We start from the raw sequence: 15,889 nt of genomic DNA on the forward strand, positions 1-15,889 counted from the left end.
TGTCAGTGGTTTGGCATGTGATTCAAACAGTTCTCCGATAGCACTTTTATCAACTTCATGGAATCATGCATCTTTTGCAAGATGTGCAGTTTCACTTTGCAATTGATTTACATTATGGTTATATTGTATTGTCCTGTTTAACATCATAACACAGGAAATAATTCACCAAGAATGACTGACAAGGGCAGTTGATGGGAATTGGCAGAAACAGTAGCTGGCCTGAGCCAGAGGAGGAATGTTTGAGCGAGGACCAACTTTATAAGTGCTCTTGTTCTTCAGTAAATATTTTTGTGTTATGACTACTTTTGCATCCCTTTACAATCTCATTGCTTTAAGGATCAGGATAATGAGTGCTTAGATGACAAGGACCCCTCTGTAAACATCCAGAAACATTCCTTCAAAAATTTCAGAACATTGTGAGATTAGCATACTTCAGTTCCAATCCCTGCTGTCTCATTATTACATTTTGTTATTTTAGATAACATGATTTAGGTCATTCCATCTCTCTATAGCATAGTGGCCAATTCTATACATCGAGGCAAAAGGGGCTTCTGCAGAGCCAGCAGCCTCAGCTTCTTCTAAAGCCTTTGCCTACATTGTTTTTGTCATTTCTAGCCTTTTGTTTCTAAGTAAACTCTCCAGTGAAGTATGGGATACATAAAAGAGGGCACAAATCATAAATGTACAACTCAATTATTACAAAGTGCACATCCCACCAACAAGACTAGAACATGACCAGTACTCCAGAGGTACCCCTTATGCCCTTTTCAGTCACTAACCCCACAGTAGTAACAACTATTCTAACTTCTGTAACCATAGAAGTTAGGGCAGAAGCAGCCATTGATAAATGCCATACCACCTTCTAAGGGCACTGTGCGCCCCTGTTATTAAGAGGAGCTCTTTGTTCTGTCTTTGGTGTGTGGTGCATTCATGAAAGTCTGTAGCACATTGGCAAAAGGTGGGGTTTTCCTGTTTTTGAACTTAAATAAATGTAATCATATGGCATAAACTCTTGTGTTTTGATTTCTTAAAGCCAACATTGTTTGTGAGATTATTCTGTGCTTTGTGTAGCACTACTTCATCCTTGTGGTATATAGTATCCCATTGAATGAATATAGCACAATTTATCCATTCTATCATTATGAACATTTGGGTTATTTCTAGTTTGGGACTATTAAGACTAGTACTACTTTGAACATTTTTGTACACTTTGTACATACCTTTTGGTATGCATATGTATATATTAATATTTGTGTTGGGAAATACCAAACAAGAATTTTTGAGTCATAAGCTATATCACCTTCAGCTTTAAAAGATATTGTCACGTACTTTTCCAAAGTGATTGTACCATGTTATGCTTCTGCCAGTTGTGTGTGAGAGAGGCTTTTGCTCCGCATCCTTGCCATCACTTGATGTTGTCAGTCTTATCACTTTAGCAATTCTAACTGGGTGGCATCTTATTTAATTGGATTGAGTACTTTTTCATGTATTTCTTTAACTTTTTGCTTAGATTAATGTTATTACCTGATATGTAAAATAGAAGCTTTACAAGGCAGGTCTGGGTCACAATCACTATTGCACATGTACATTGCTGTTGCCATACTCTTCTTTTGTGTTAATGAAGTCCAGGAGTCTCTTAACATTGGAGGAAGATGTTTTAAGACCTTCCTGAGTACCAACATAGTTTGTAGTTTCTCCACATTAAATGAATTAAAGCGTAATTGGAACTTGAAAGCTTATGTTAAATTCCTTATTGAGAGTTATGTGAGAGAACTACAAAGCTGATTTGACAATTAGGTACTGGGCAGTTAACTGGGCTCACCTGCTGGCTAAAATGACTTTGCGTCTGTATTCTTATCTGTCTGACTGTAAATTACTACATGTCATTATCTTTAGGTTCTCTTGTGAATAATCTAAACCTTTAGTGTTAAACCCTTGATAATAATAAGACTTCTTGAGCCCTTATAACTCTGTTCCAGCCACTTTGCAGAATGTTTTACATGCTTTGTCTCATTTAATTCTCTTAACTTTCATTGACAACTCCAGTCATCCAGACCTTTGTATTCTTTTTCCTGTACTTTACTGTTTTCTGTTTTTTTCTGTCTGTCCAGCTTAGAAGCTATTGTCACTCCACTGTCTCTCCAGTGCCCCAGCTTTCTTGACCCTCTGTCCCTTTTTCATGTCCATCTGGCAAACTTCAGTACTGATGACTGATTACCTTCTTCATGCACGGCTCCAAGCACAGCTGGAAAATATCTCATTATTGGGCAACTTCTGCCAAGTAAGAGCTTGGCCACTAATTTCCACTAGACTATCAGTGCCGGTGAGCAATCTTTTTGTTTTACTATTTTCCTCCAATCTGAGTCCTTTCTATAGATCCTCACTTTCAGCAGATCACCCTCTTTTGACATCATAGATAAATAGAAGTCATTAGTCTAGAACTATCTACCTTTTCACTTTCTACCACCAGATCTATAAACCTATTTTGACACTTTCCCTTTTCTCTTCTTATCCTGCTACAATGGAGATGCTGCTTCTTTTTCTAAGGCCAGTACTTCTACCTAGGCTTTGGCTTCCTGGATGCTGGGTTTCTCAGAAGTATTATACTGTTGGTTATTCCATCTTTGTTGAGCATCTTTAACTTTTCTTCTTTGCTGGATTCTTGCTATTGGCACTTAAGCTTGTTTTAACCTCTCCAACTTTTGAACCAACCAACCAGCAAACCCATTCTTAATGGGTTTAATCAACGTACCCCTGTAAATACTTCTCTCCCCCCATTAAAATGAGAAGTTGGGTAAATTCACTACGTTTTCTTAGTCACTATTTATTTATTCCTCTAGTTCAATTTGGCTTGCAAGCTCATTCATTGAAATGAATACTTACTGACAACCCACTGTATGCTAGACATTTTGCAAGATTCTGGGGTTGCAGTGATAAGCAAACCCTGACAGTCCCAATCCTCATGTGGTTTATAGTCTAGTAGAAAAGCAAGACATTAATCAAGTAATCACACAAATAAATGTAATATTGCAACAGTGATAGGTATTACACAAGAGAATAACATGGTACAACGAGGGCATATGGGTGGGTAATTTGACCATCAGGAAGTTTTCTCTAAGGAAGTGGTCATTGAGAGCTGAAATAAGAGTAGGTGTTAACTAGGTAAAGAGAAAAGGGAAGAGTGACTCAAGTAGAGGGAACAACATATTCAGAGGCTCTGAGTTGGAGACCTACTTTATTATAGAATGGCAAGTTTGAGACTGATTAAAGGTCAGTGTAATTGGAGCACAGAACATAAGGAGGACAATGGTTCTAGATGAAACTGGTGAAGTAGCTAGGGACCTGCCCATGCATAGCTTCATAACTCAAGTTAGGCGATTTGCCCTTATTCTAAAATCTGTGTGTGCATGTTTGTGTGCATGTGCATGCATGTTTGTAGAGGTGGGGTGTTTTCCTCTTTAAAAAAGATGACGGCCTGGCACAATGGCTCACACCTGTAATCCCAGCACTTTGGGGGGCTGAGGTCAGGAGTTTGAGACCAGCCTGGCAAACATGGTGAAACCCCATCTCTACTAAAACTTCAAAAAATTAGCCACGCATAGTGTCACGTGCCTGTAGTCCAAGCTACTCACAAGACTGAGGCAGGAGAATTGCTTGAACCTGGGAGGCAGAGGTTGCAGTGAGCCAAGATTGCGCCATTGCATTCCAGCCTGGAGACAGAGTGAGACTCTATCAAAAAAAAAAAAAAAAAAAAAAAAAAACTTACTGCTCTATGGTAAATGAATTAAAGAGTTTTCCGAGTGGTTGTTGGCAGACCAAATAGGAAGCTGTAGTAGTCCAGTGAGACATGATGGTCCTTTGGACTGAGGTGATGACAGTGGCAGCCACAAGCAACATTAATGAAGAAAAGGTGATAGATTAAAAAGATAATAAAATCAACAGGACTTGGTGATGATAACTACCATATGTAGTTGTGATAACTAAATTAGGTAACTAAATTAGGTAACCAAATTAAGATAACTTAAAATACGACCTGATAACAAGTAACATCTCAATAAGTGTTAGCTATTTGTGTTGTGATGCTGGTACTTGATTGGATGTTGAGGGATTCAGCATAAGGTGTCACTTATGATCTCTAGGGTTCTGGAATGCATAACGAAATGGATGATGACACTATTCACTGAGAAAGGAGGTATTGGAAAAGGAGCAAGGCATTGGGGAAAGGATTATAATTTGTGTTTTAGATGTGTTTAGTTTGTGATATCATTGGGACACAAGTATATATGACAGGTTGACAGGTCTAGAAAGTTGTGGGTTAGATGTATACATTTGTGAATTATCTGCACGTAGAAGATAACTTCTTCACTGAAGCTGTGAAGAGTCAAGAGTCCAGAATAAAGGATAGGAAATGGGCCTATGGAGGAGATAACAAAGGAGTCACCAGAAGAATAGGAGAAAAATGGAGAGTTTTGAAAATTGGTAAGAAATTGTTTCTCCTTCCCAGGAGGAGGATCACAGAAAGTCAGAATGGCCAAATGGTCTAAAGCACTGTGTTCAGAGGAGGACTGCAATTTTTGAAGCTGATAAAAGGTCAGAATAAGATTAAAACTAAAAATACTTGTAGGACATAGCAACACAGAGTGGTTTGTTGACTGTAGTAAGACTTATTTTGATGGGGAGACAAATGGGAGTCCGATTAATGTAAGCTGAAGTGAGTAGAATATGAGGAAATTCAGGCAGCTGTTTTGAGAAATTTGGCCTTGAAGGGAGAGGGAGTCAAACGAAGGTTGCTGGGTTTTATTTGTTTAAATGGGAAAGATATAGATGTCTTTAAAAACTAGTGAGAAAAAGAGATGTACAGGTTGAATGTATATGAGACAGAGTGGGTAATTAATAGATAATTCCTGAGATGAGATCCAAAGCAAATGTGGTTAATCTTAGACAGGGGTGGGGGGCAGTTCCTCTTCCATAAAAGTGGGAAGGAGGAAGGGATTGATAGTAGGTGTGTTTGAAATCAGAAAAATGAAGGAGTTTCTATCAAGTGACTTCTCTTTTCTATAAAAAAAAAAAAGAAAAGAAAAGAAAGAAAAAGATCATCTGCTAAAATGAAGAAGGAAGAAGGCAAAGCTGGAGGTTGAGGAAAGTGGTCTTTGCAAAGAATAGAAATGGTATTATGGCTGTCAGTATTTTTGAAGATTCTTTTGAGGTTGTCGTGAACTTATGTTGAATATTAAGCTAGGCTTCAAAGCCCTATCTTTTGTTCTTTTTACCTGATGAGGAGGTAAAAATTAGGAGGCTAATATAGGCAGGTCACAGTCTTAACTTTCAATCCTGTGGAAACATTTTTCTATCACTTGGTTGAATCACTTTTCTTTTGGGCCTCCAAATCTCTAAACTAACAGAACCCACTAGCAGAAAGACTAATTGCTGAGATTAGAAGCAAAATATTTGTAAGTGAATCATTAAGTGAAGGGAGCCGGGCCAGGCACGGTGGCTCATGCTTGTAATCCCAGCACTTTGGGAGGCTGGGGTGGGCAGATCATTTGAGGCCAGGAGCTTGCAACCAGCCTGGCCAACATGGTGAAACCCCCGTCTCTACTAAAAATACAAAACTTAGCTGGACGACGCATTCCTGTAATCCCAGCTACTCAAGAGGCTGAGGCAGGAGAATCGCTTGAACCCAGGAGGCGGAAGTTGCCATGAGCCAAGATCGTGCCATTGCACTCCAGCCTGGGTAACAAGAGCGAAACTCTGTCTCAAAAAAAAAAAAAAAAAAAAAACCAAAATATTGAAGGGAGCCTCTTCCATTTTTTGGTTGCCAGGCTGTTAATTCTTGCTACAGAGAGACCATTCTGTCTATATAAATTATATTAGATTAGCTTATTTGAGAATGCTGCTACATAAAAAAGAAGCTCAAAAAGCACGAATGTAAGAAGCTGAAAGGAAATGAGGCATCTTGAACTCGTATCTGTCTCACTTCCTCACTTTGTCAAACGAGAGAGGAGTAGCTAATCTAATTAAGTTGGAACTGAAGACACTGCTGTTTTATTAATGGTAAAGTTACTCTGTTGAGAGCTACCTTGTTGTATTTAAGGACTCCATCTGCTGAGTAGGACAGATAAGGTATGTGTTATGATGGACTCCATAAGCTGCTTTTGGGCCAAGCCATCTCTTTCATTTTTCCCATGTAGGACATATGACTGTGCAGATTCCAAAATTTAGATTATTGGGATATGTAGGGGCAATTTAAAGGTTGGCTTATCAAGCAAAGCTTCATTTTCCAACTTTGTTTTATGAGAGAAGCACTGCATATGGGAGATTAACAAGTACTTGCCCTTCAGTCAAAAGTGCATCTTGTTATGTCTTATTTGGTTATTGATCCTTCCTTATATAAACAACCTGAGTTGAGAATCTCAGTGGGCTGAATGATAGAATTCAGGCACCAAAGCCCCGCCACAAACCTCCAGCACAAAGTAGCTGGACCAAGTAGCTATAAGTTATTTTTTCCAAGTTTGCCTTGTCTTTTGGGCTATTTTCTTACTACCTCAGGGAATGCTTTATCTTCAGTGCTTATGTGGCTATTTTCCTCTACCAATAACTGTTCTTTTTTGTATCCTCTGAAGACCAGCTTAAGAGGTTTTTAAAATTTTTACCCAAGAATGCTTTGAAATGGGTGGATAACTATTAACACCAGGCCTTGAGATACTACAGGCTGGCAGTTATTCACTTCTATTTCCCATCTCAAATTTTTCTAAGCCGAGGTGTCATTCATAGCTCTCTAGATGTTCTGTGGTGAACCAAATGACAGCCTAAAGCACTCTGTATAATTCTGTATTAGCAACACAAAATCTCCCAAATCTGACTGTTATGAGCCCTCTCATGATTAAATTCCAACATCTATGTTCTTCCTCTGAATTAAAATGAAAGGCAGTTGAATTCCAAATATGTGCTCACCCTGGTTTCTTATACTGTTCAGTTTAGTCAGCCAGAAAGCATTTGCTTGAGTGTTTGGGTACAGTCAGGGTAGCTTCTTCAGCAGCTGCAATGTGGGCTAGCTTCCATTGGAATGGATTTAGTTAGCTTAGCACCTCCAAAGCTGACTTTCTCCAATTTCGAGGTAGTTGATGCCACACTTTTCCAGTATGTCAGAACGTCCCTAGGATTGATACAAGAAGATCTCTCATCTCTATACCAAACAGCCCAGATGTTGACATGTTATTTATACAATCCTAACCCACATTATTTTTCACAGCCAAAAACAGAGTATAAACTTTGGTTTCTGGGGAACAGAGGGTTTTCAAATAAAACATAACAATCTTGGCTTTTGGCTTGCCAGTCTGAATCAGCTTTCTATAAACTACAGACTCTAGGCTAAACTCAGTTGGGGGGAATCTTCCATGCTTATAGGGGCACTGTTTACCATCTATAGAAGAGATTTCTTCCATATATATTGATGCTTCTGTGGCATAGGACTCATTCTTTTTTTTTTTTTTTTTTTTTTTTTTTGAGATGGAATCTTGCTCTGTAGCCCAGGCTGGAGTGCAGTGGCGTGATCTCAGCTCACTGCAACCTCTGCCTCCTGGATTCAAGCAATTCTCCTGCCTCAGCCCCCCGAGTAGCTGGGACTACAGGTGCACGCCACCACACTGGCTAATTTTTTGTATTTTTAGTAGAGACAGGGTTTCACCATGTTAGCCAGGATGGCCTTGATCTCCTGACCTCGTGATCTGCCCTCCTCAGCCTCCCAAAGTGCTGGGATTACCGGCATGAGCCACCACACATGGCCAGGACTCATTCTTTGTCTTGGACAATTGTTAGAAATTTGCCAGGGTGATAATACTCAGCTATCAGGTATCATAGAGTTTCCCTTCTTTCCCTATTGTCCATCCTGCACATTTAAAGCTTAATTTTGACATCTTTTTTGAACCCTGTGTTCCTGGCAACCTGATACTGAAATGATTGAGTTCTATCTAATGACAAAGCTTCTCTCATTTTTGAGAGAAGAGTGATTCACATTTGTAGCCAGCAGTTCTGCAGACCAGTTTGTGGCCTTGCATTCCTTAAAATTCTGAGCTTCCTGATTGTTCTGCACCTTTGTGTGCCCATTAAGATCCTGTCATGCTGTGAAATTCCTTATATCTATGAATCCTGTCTCTTGGAGGGGTTTGTCCTCCTTTCCTCTCCATTTGTCTCAGCTGGAGAATGGCCTTTAACATTCCTTTAAGACCTGTGGTCCCACAGGGACCAATGTGGCCCTTACAGCATGCTCCTAAAAACCTTGCTTTTCCTCAGTATTTGAATTTTCTAGGCCTTGCAAACTCAGCAGCAGTGCAGACATGTTCCTTTCTGTTACCTATTGGTGTCAAAATGGGCTATGTCTCTAGTGTTGCATTTTCCTCTGTGGTACATCTGTTCTTTCAGGCAGCCTCAGCTGACTTGTTAACCTGCTTAAGTTGGATCTTTTCCTTTCTACATCAGGTAGCTGACCCTTTTAGATTAGAATACCTTTCTTTTTCTTTTCCTTATGATTTTGCTGTTTGTTTTGCTTACATACTTATTCCTCTAATGCATTTCCTACAGAGCTTCCCCTAGTGGAAAATAAGAGAGCACATGTGTTCAGAATTAGTTCAGGTACTGCCAGCCTTCACTAATCTCAGAAAGGTAATTCTAATTGTGGGGATGTCCAGCATATAACTTAGAGCCGGACTACTTTTGGGTTATTTGCCTTACTTTAATGTGATCTAGTACTCTCCCTTAGAGTCTTAGTTCCACAAACTTCTCAGTTCCACTATATACCATATGCCATATAGCAAATACCACACCTGTCTTCCCAGCAATATCAACTTGAAAATTACTTAATAATGCAAGAAATACTCTTGCTGATCTTCCTCCTTTTCAAATCTGTCTGAACTTAATTGTAATGGCCTATTATAGTTGTCCTATTCTTTAAGGGAAGTCCTCTAATTTTCTCTTAATATCTTTAGCATTAAGAGGAATCATAAAATTTTCCTAGATCCAGGCTTTTTTTTTTTTTTTTTTTTTTGAGATCAAGTCTCGCTCTGTCACCCAGGCTGGAGTGCAGTGGCATGATCTCAGTTCACTGCAACCTCTGCCTCCCAGGTTCAAGTGATTCTCCTGCCTCAGCCTCCCGAGTAGCTGCTATTACAGATGCGTGCTACCAAGCCTGGCTAATTTTTGTGTTTTTAGTAGAGTCAGGGTTTTGCCATGTTGGCCAGGCTGGTCTTGAACTCCTGACCTCAGGTGATCCACATGCCTTGGCTCCCAAAGTGCTGATCCAGGCCTTTCTGAGAGAACTGTTTTAATCTACTCCTGAATTCTTACTTCTCTTCTATTCCTGTTTGGTCCATAACACTTTCCTTGAATAAATAACAACAAAAATAGCTTTTTTTTTTTTTTCTTAGTCCCATCTCTTAAAGGGCAATTATGCCAAAGTCTCCTTTCCTTTGCAAAGCTGTTCGGCCTGACCTGGTATATGTTTCCCTTGAGGAAGGCAGTCCCTCTTTTCCTTCTGCTTAGTCTAGGTATCTTCTTTTGTTTTTCCTTCACTATCCCACTTGCCTTATTCTAATATGTGTGTTTAAGTTCAGTCCTGTTTTTCATTGCTTTTCTGACAAATGTGATTTCTAGAGAAGTCTTTTTAATGTTTCTTAGCCTTTGCATTTACTATTGCTTTATTGAGGCTTTTCTAGTAACTAATCCAAGAAAATTATTTACCCCATCTAATAAGGGCTTCATTTCCCTTTATATTTTCAGTGACTTAAATCTACCACCCAGCTATAGTTGAATCTACAATCTGCTCAGGGGTTTATACTCAATGCCAATTTGATATCATGCTAGGAGGGGCTGATTGCAGAACCTTCTTGACAAGCCACATAAATCTAAAGGTTAGTCATTCCTCAGTCTCCTCCTTGGGATATAACAAAGAATAGAACGTGGGGCAGTTGACTGCATGCCTCTTACTAATGACAGCACGTGTGATTAAAAGCTAATCTTCATACAGTGCTTTAGCGCTTACATGGACCCAGCTGCCTTTTGTAATCCCATGTGGTAAACTTGATAGAGAGCAAAAGGTCATGATACCAACAGATGCCTAAAATGTCTGCCTCTTCTGAGGTTAACCTTTCCTAGAACCAAAGGATTCTTCCTGTAAAAGCCCCCAAATCTTGTAGGCACTAAAGCAGCACCAAAGTTTCTTTCTCTATGATGTGTTGAGTATCTATGCATACATATTTGAGGACCCGTCACTACTAGTTCTAACTATAGGACATTGACCTAAGCATTAAATTGGGCTTTCTGTTCTTTCTTTCCTAAACTCAACTTACCTACCCAGTCTGAGGCAGAGCAACTGATGAGCCGGAACAGTCCTCTCTTGCCAGAGGGGCAAGCCTGCCCCAATGATTGATGTCCCACTTTTGGGGCAGACCTAGGAAAGAAGAATGAGCCACAATGCCTGGCTCTGTGTTGTCAGTGACCTCTGCTACACTCTTGTTCATCCTGTATTCACTCTTCCACATGTGATGGATGGAGACTGAAACTTCCTTCTAGTACTTACCTTCCCAGGGGAAGAGGGAGTATATTATGAGTGAGGAATCTAATGGTTCCCTAAATGATTAAGTTATCTCAATATCAATTTTGATTATCTGATCTCTTACCACATTATTTAATAGACTTTTTTTTTTTAAGAGCAGTTTTAACTTCATAGAAAATTTGAGCCAGGTGAGGTAGCTTGTACCTGTAATCCCTATACTTTGAGAGGCCAAGGTAATGAGATCACTTTAATCCGGGAGTTGGAAACCAGCCTGGGCAACACAGTGAGACCTCGTCTCTACAAAAGATAAAAAATTAGCCAGGCATGGTGGCACGTGCCTGTGGTCCCAGCTACTTGGGAGGACGGGGCGGGGAGGATCACTTGAGCCCAGGAGTTCGAGGCTGCAGTAAGCCGAGATTGCATCACTGCACTCCAGCTTGGATGATAGAGAAGACCCTGTCACAAAAAAGAAAAAGAAAAATTGAGCAGAAAGTGCAGTATTTACATTTATTCCCTCACCTCCTTCTCTACAGTTACCCTTATCATTAACATGTTGCATTCATGTGGTATGTTTGTTACAATTGATGAGTCAATATTGTTACTTTTTTTTTTTTTTTTTTGAGACAGAATCTCTCTCTGTTGTCTAGGCTGGAATGTAGTGGCAAGATCTCTGCTCACTGCAACCTCTGCCTCCTGGGTTCAAGTGATTCTCATGCCTCAGCCTCCTGAGTAGCTGGGATTGCAGGCGGGCACCACCATGTCCAGCTAGTTTTTGTATTTTTAGTAGAGACAGGGTTTCGCCATGTTGGCCAGGCTGGTCTCAAACTCCTGGCCTCAAGTGATCCATCCGTCTCGGCCTCCCAAAGTGCTGGGATTACAGGGGTGAGCCACTGTGCCCAACCCCCAATGTTGTTACATATTATTAACATTCATAGTTTACATTAGGGTTCACTCTGTGTTGTACATGTTACAGGTTTTGACAAACGTATAATGACACATATCCACCATTACAAGATCCTACAGAATAGTTTCACTGCCCTAAACATGTCCTGTTCTCCACCTTCCCACTACATTTTTGAAATGGTATCTTTATCATATATCAAATTGCCACTTAATGAAGATCCCTCACATTTTTTTTTGTTTCTCAATATTTAGTTATTTTGTTGCTTCTGTGCCTTGGGATTTTTTTTCTCATTTGTGTTTCTTTACGGCTTATTTCTCATACAAGATAGTTAATTGCATTTCCATATTTATCTTATTTGTGTCTGGCCATTTTACTGACTTTTCCTGTTATTTCTATAAGTGTAAATTGATTTATCTTTATCTTCTTACTAATTTGGCTAAGATTTCCAGAGCAAGGTTGAATAATAGTAATGACAAGGATTTGTATACGTAGTTTGTTTTATTTTATTATTATTTTATTTATTTTATTTTATTTTTGACTGAGTCTCACTCTCTCACCCCGGCTGGAGTGCCATGGCACAATCTCAGCTCATGGAAGCCTTTCGCCCCTGGGCTCAAGCGATCCTCCCACCTCCGCCTCCCAAGTAGCTGGGACCACAAATGCGTGCCACCACACCTGGCTAAATTTTTGAATTTTTGGTAGAGATGGGTTTTACCATGTTGCCCAGGCTGACCTTGAACTCCTGAGATCAAGCCATCTGCCCACCTCAGCCTCCCAAAGTGCTTGGGATTACAGGCATGAGTCACCACACCCAGCCCCATATACCTTGTTTCAAGATTGAAATGAGAACATGTCTGATGTTTCCCATTACATGTGATGTCTGCTGTTGATTTTTTATTATTTTATTAGAGACAGGGTCTTGCTCTGTCACCCAGGCTGGAGTGCAGTGGCATGATCATGCTCAGTGCAACCTCAAGCTACTGGGCTCAAGTGATCTTCCCATTTCAACCTCCCAAGTAGCTGGGACTACAGGCATGTGCCACCATACCTGGCTAATTTTTTATTTTTAGTAGAGTCAGGATCTCACTATGTTGCCTAGGCTGGCCTTGAGCTCCTGGCTTCAAGCAATTCTGCCTTAGCCTACCAAAGTGCTGGGATTACAGGTGTAACCCACTGCTCCCAGCCTGAATCTATTACTGTTAACTATAGTCATCCTACAGTGATATAGAATACTAGAACTTTTTCCTCCCATCTAACTGTAATTTTATGTCCTTTAACAAACCTCTCTATCCCTCCTTTCCCCCACCGCCTTCCCTCTACCCTTTCCAGCCTCTAGTGTCTTCTTTTCTGCTTTTTACTTGGATATACACATATGAGTGAGAACATGTAGCATTTAACTTTCTGTTCCTAGTTTATTTCAACTAACATAATGTCTTCCATTTCCATCCACATTGCCGTGAAAGACAGGATTTCATTCTTTGCTATGGCTGAATAGTATTCCATGGTGTATATATACCACATTTTCTTTATCAATTCATCTATCATTGGACACCTAGGTTGAGTCTGTATCTTGGCTGTTGTGCATAGTGCTGCAGTAAACATGGGGGTGCAGATGTCTCTTTGTTATAATATCACTGGAGTACAGTGATGCAATCACAACTCACTGCAACCTCCACCTCCGGGGCTCAAGTGATCCTCTTACCTCAGCACCACCCCCACCCCCAGTCACTGGGACTATAGGCACACACCACTATGCCTGGCTAATTTTTGCATTTTTTTTTTTTTTACAGAGATAGAGTTTCATCATGTTGCCCAGGCTGGTCTCGAATTCCTAGGCTTAAGCAATCCACCTGCCTTGGCCTCCCAAAATGCTAGGATTGCAGGTGTGAGCAACCACACCCAGCTCCCATTTCTTGTTTGTGGATATACCTTTCTTTCGCTTATTGATAACAGGAGGGGCCTTTCACTATAGGTCAGTCCCATCTCTTTTTTTATTATTTATTTATTTATTTATTTATTTATTTATTTATTTTTTGAGACAGAGTCTCTCTCTGTCACCCAGGCTGGAGTGCAGTGGCTCGATCTCTGCTCACTGCAAGCTCCGCCTCCCGGGTTCACGCCATTCTCCTACCTCAGTCTCCCGAGTAGCTGGGACTACAGGCGCCCACCACCATGCCCGGCTAATTTTTTGCATTTTTAGTAGAGGCGGGATTTCACTGTGTTAGCCAGGATGGTCTCGATCTCCTGACCTTGTGATCCACCCGCCTCAGCCTCCCGAGGTGCTGGGATTACAGGCATGAGCCACCGCGCCCAGCAATCCCATCTCTTATTGGAAATTATCAGTCTATTGTAGTACAGGCAAATAAATGTACCATTTGGATACAAAAGACTCTTCCGACTTATTCTCCCCACCCCTCAAACCATTAATATCCAGCTGGCCATTAATCTTAGACTAAAACTCAGTTGCTCTACAATGATCTACATTTCTTCAACCTCCTTCAGTGCCTAGAAAGTCATTTTACTTTTAAACTCTGTTGTTGAGTATGCCTTGGAGATGTTTTTGCTGTATTTTGGTTTAACCCTATGTTTCACAGAAGTTCCATCACTAGCCATAGATTTCTCCCCGATGATCTGATGTAATCTGATTTGCTTGATGCTTTATCATCTTTATTCTTCACTCCCCACCCCTTTCTCCCTCTCCTTCTCTCCCTCCCTCGACCTCCAAGGCAAATTGATCACTTGTTTTTTGGTGGTAACCAAATAGTTAACTTGGTTCTGCTACTTGGTATTTTTTGGTGTAGTATGTAGCAAAATCACCTAAGACATCTGCCTCTGTATCCCCTCCCCAAATGAAAAGAAATAAAATTTAAAACTTCAAGACACTATGAGAATAAAAACAGCTTTAGCTATTAACCTGTATATAAGTTTTTAGCAATAGTCAGTAGTAGGCCTTATTTGAAAATCTTCAAATAAGTGGTAAAAGTGAAATTTTGTTCATTTCCTAGCCTGCTATTTGAGGCTTATTTTCTCTCTCATTATAAACATCATTATTATTTATTTTGATTTATCTTCACAAAATAATACAGTAAGAAATAACAGGGATTTATCTATCAGAAACTATATTAACAGTTTTAGTAAAATACTTAAAATTTGCAAAATGCAAATCCTCTGAGCTATGAAGCCAATCTTAGATTTGTAAGCGATTTTTTTTTTACTCTGAATATGTTATTTGCCTCATATTCCCAGTGCCTAGGACAGTGTTTAACACATTGTATGCACCAAGTTTTCTGTAAGCCTAACCTCTATATTTTGTCTTTAACTTCGTTAAGAAATTAAGATTGGATTTGGCAAAAAGGACATTTATTTTTCTTGATATTCATTTATAAGTGTTTGAGTAAGCCTTAAATTTTTTTCTTTATTATTCCATTTTCCCCACATTTGAATTAAGTATTTACTCAGAGCTGCCTTCTTTAAGCAGCTTATAGTGATACTATTTTGACCTTGGTCAGAAATCACAATTTAAAACTGGCTGCTATCCAGCTTCTATCAGAAGTACATTTGAGAGAAGTGTTTTTTAAGAAAAGATTGCTGAAAGGACATTTAGTTCATCTCCTCTCTGTATTCTGAGCTGTTTCTGTTTCAAGTTAGATCTGTGAATGCTACTTTCTTAGGAAATGCAGTGTGTGTTCTCGATTTCATCAAGGATAAATAATGGAAAACAAATCATATAAAAACTAATTGCTGTGTTTGAAAAACTATCAGGGGCACTGCCATGATGTCATTTAATTTCCCCCAGAAAAGCTTACCATGAGAAATGTCTTAGAATCTGTGTCAGAAAAAAAAAAAAAAAAGACTTCTCGGAAGGGTTAGTAGACTTGTTTCTGATTATGAGGAACGTTTTCTTTCCTCTTGACTGTTGGACAACTCAGTGCAAAATTTTCATACTACATGGCAGCAACTCTGTAAGTCCTTCCTAAACATGTCTTCAAAGAAATTCTGTGCTGAAAAAAGATTGGCTTTAAATAGAAAAAAGAGATAAAGCATTTGGCAAGCACCTTTTTAATATGTATTGCCAAGCTAGGCTAGTGAGCCTCTTTTTATTTTATGTATTTTTTCTTTGATTAGAAAACGTTGTGTGACGTGATCCTCATGGTCCAGGAAAGAAAGATACCTGCTCATCGTGTTGTTCTTGCTGCAGCAAGTCATTTTTTTAACTTGATGTTCACAAGTAAGTATCTTAAGGTAAAACATGCCATTATTTCTTCTATGAGAATGAAGTAAAATCTAAAAGAGAATATGTCATTTTTCTAATTTTTAAAGCAGTTAAGAACTTAAGGCTGCAGAACAGTGAAGAGACTGAAAAAGTAGCCAGCTGATAACCAAAGGAAAAAATGTCCTTTCATTAGACATAAAGGCCTGATGCCTTTATAGATGGA

At 39.6% G+C, this 15,889-nt stretch overlaps 3 protein-coding genes across 15 annotated transcripts in view; 2 read left to right on the forward strand and 1 right to left on the reverse strand.

Annotated features, from left to right (window-relative positions):
• Positions 1-15,889, forward strand: part of NUP42 (nucleoporin 42) — a 1,164,542-nt gene that overhangs the window by 1,072,430 nt on the left and 76,223 nt on the right. The window lies entirely within an intron of this gene.
• The window catches only part of TOMM7 (translocase of outer mitochondrial membrane 7), a 540,985-nt gene that overhangs the window by 284,001 nt on the left and 241,095 nt on the right, over positions 1-15,889 (reverse strand). Inside the window, exon 1 of one of the 11 annotated variants that reach the window (XM_050783180.1) lies at positions 12,753-12,756. The exons of the other annotated variants lie outside the window; for them this stretch is intronic. The gene's annotated coding sequence lies outside the window, so the exon portion shown is untranslated. Of the gene's footprint in view, positions 1-12,752; positions 12,757-15,889 lie in introns of those variants that run through there. 11 annotated transcript variants of the gene reach the window in all.
• The window catches only part of KLHL7 (kelch like family member 7), a 70,153-nt gene that overhangs the window by 2,043 nt on the left and 52,221 nt on the right, over positions 1-15,889 (forward strand). For 2 of the 3 annotated variants that reach the window (XM_050783126.1, XM_050783128.1), the window contains exon 2: positions 15,579-15,681. In XM_050783126.1, the coding sequence (XP_050639083.1) occupies positions 15,579-15,681 (103 nt within the window). Of the gene's footprint in view, positions 1-9,777; positions 9,906-15,578; positions 15,682-15,889 lie in introns of those variants that run through there. The other variant, XM_050783127.1, reaches the window with a different exon arrangement.

The sequence above is a fragment of the Macaca thibetana genome, chromosome 3, assembly GCF_024542745.1.
Source record: "Macaca thibetana thibetana isolate TM-01 chromosome 3, ASM2454274v1, whole genome shotgun sequence".
In the NCBI taxonomy this organism is placed as follows: Eukaryota; Metazoa; Chordata; class Mammalia; order Primates; family Cercopithecidae; genus Macaca; species Macaca thibetana.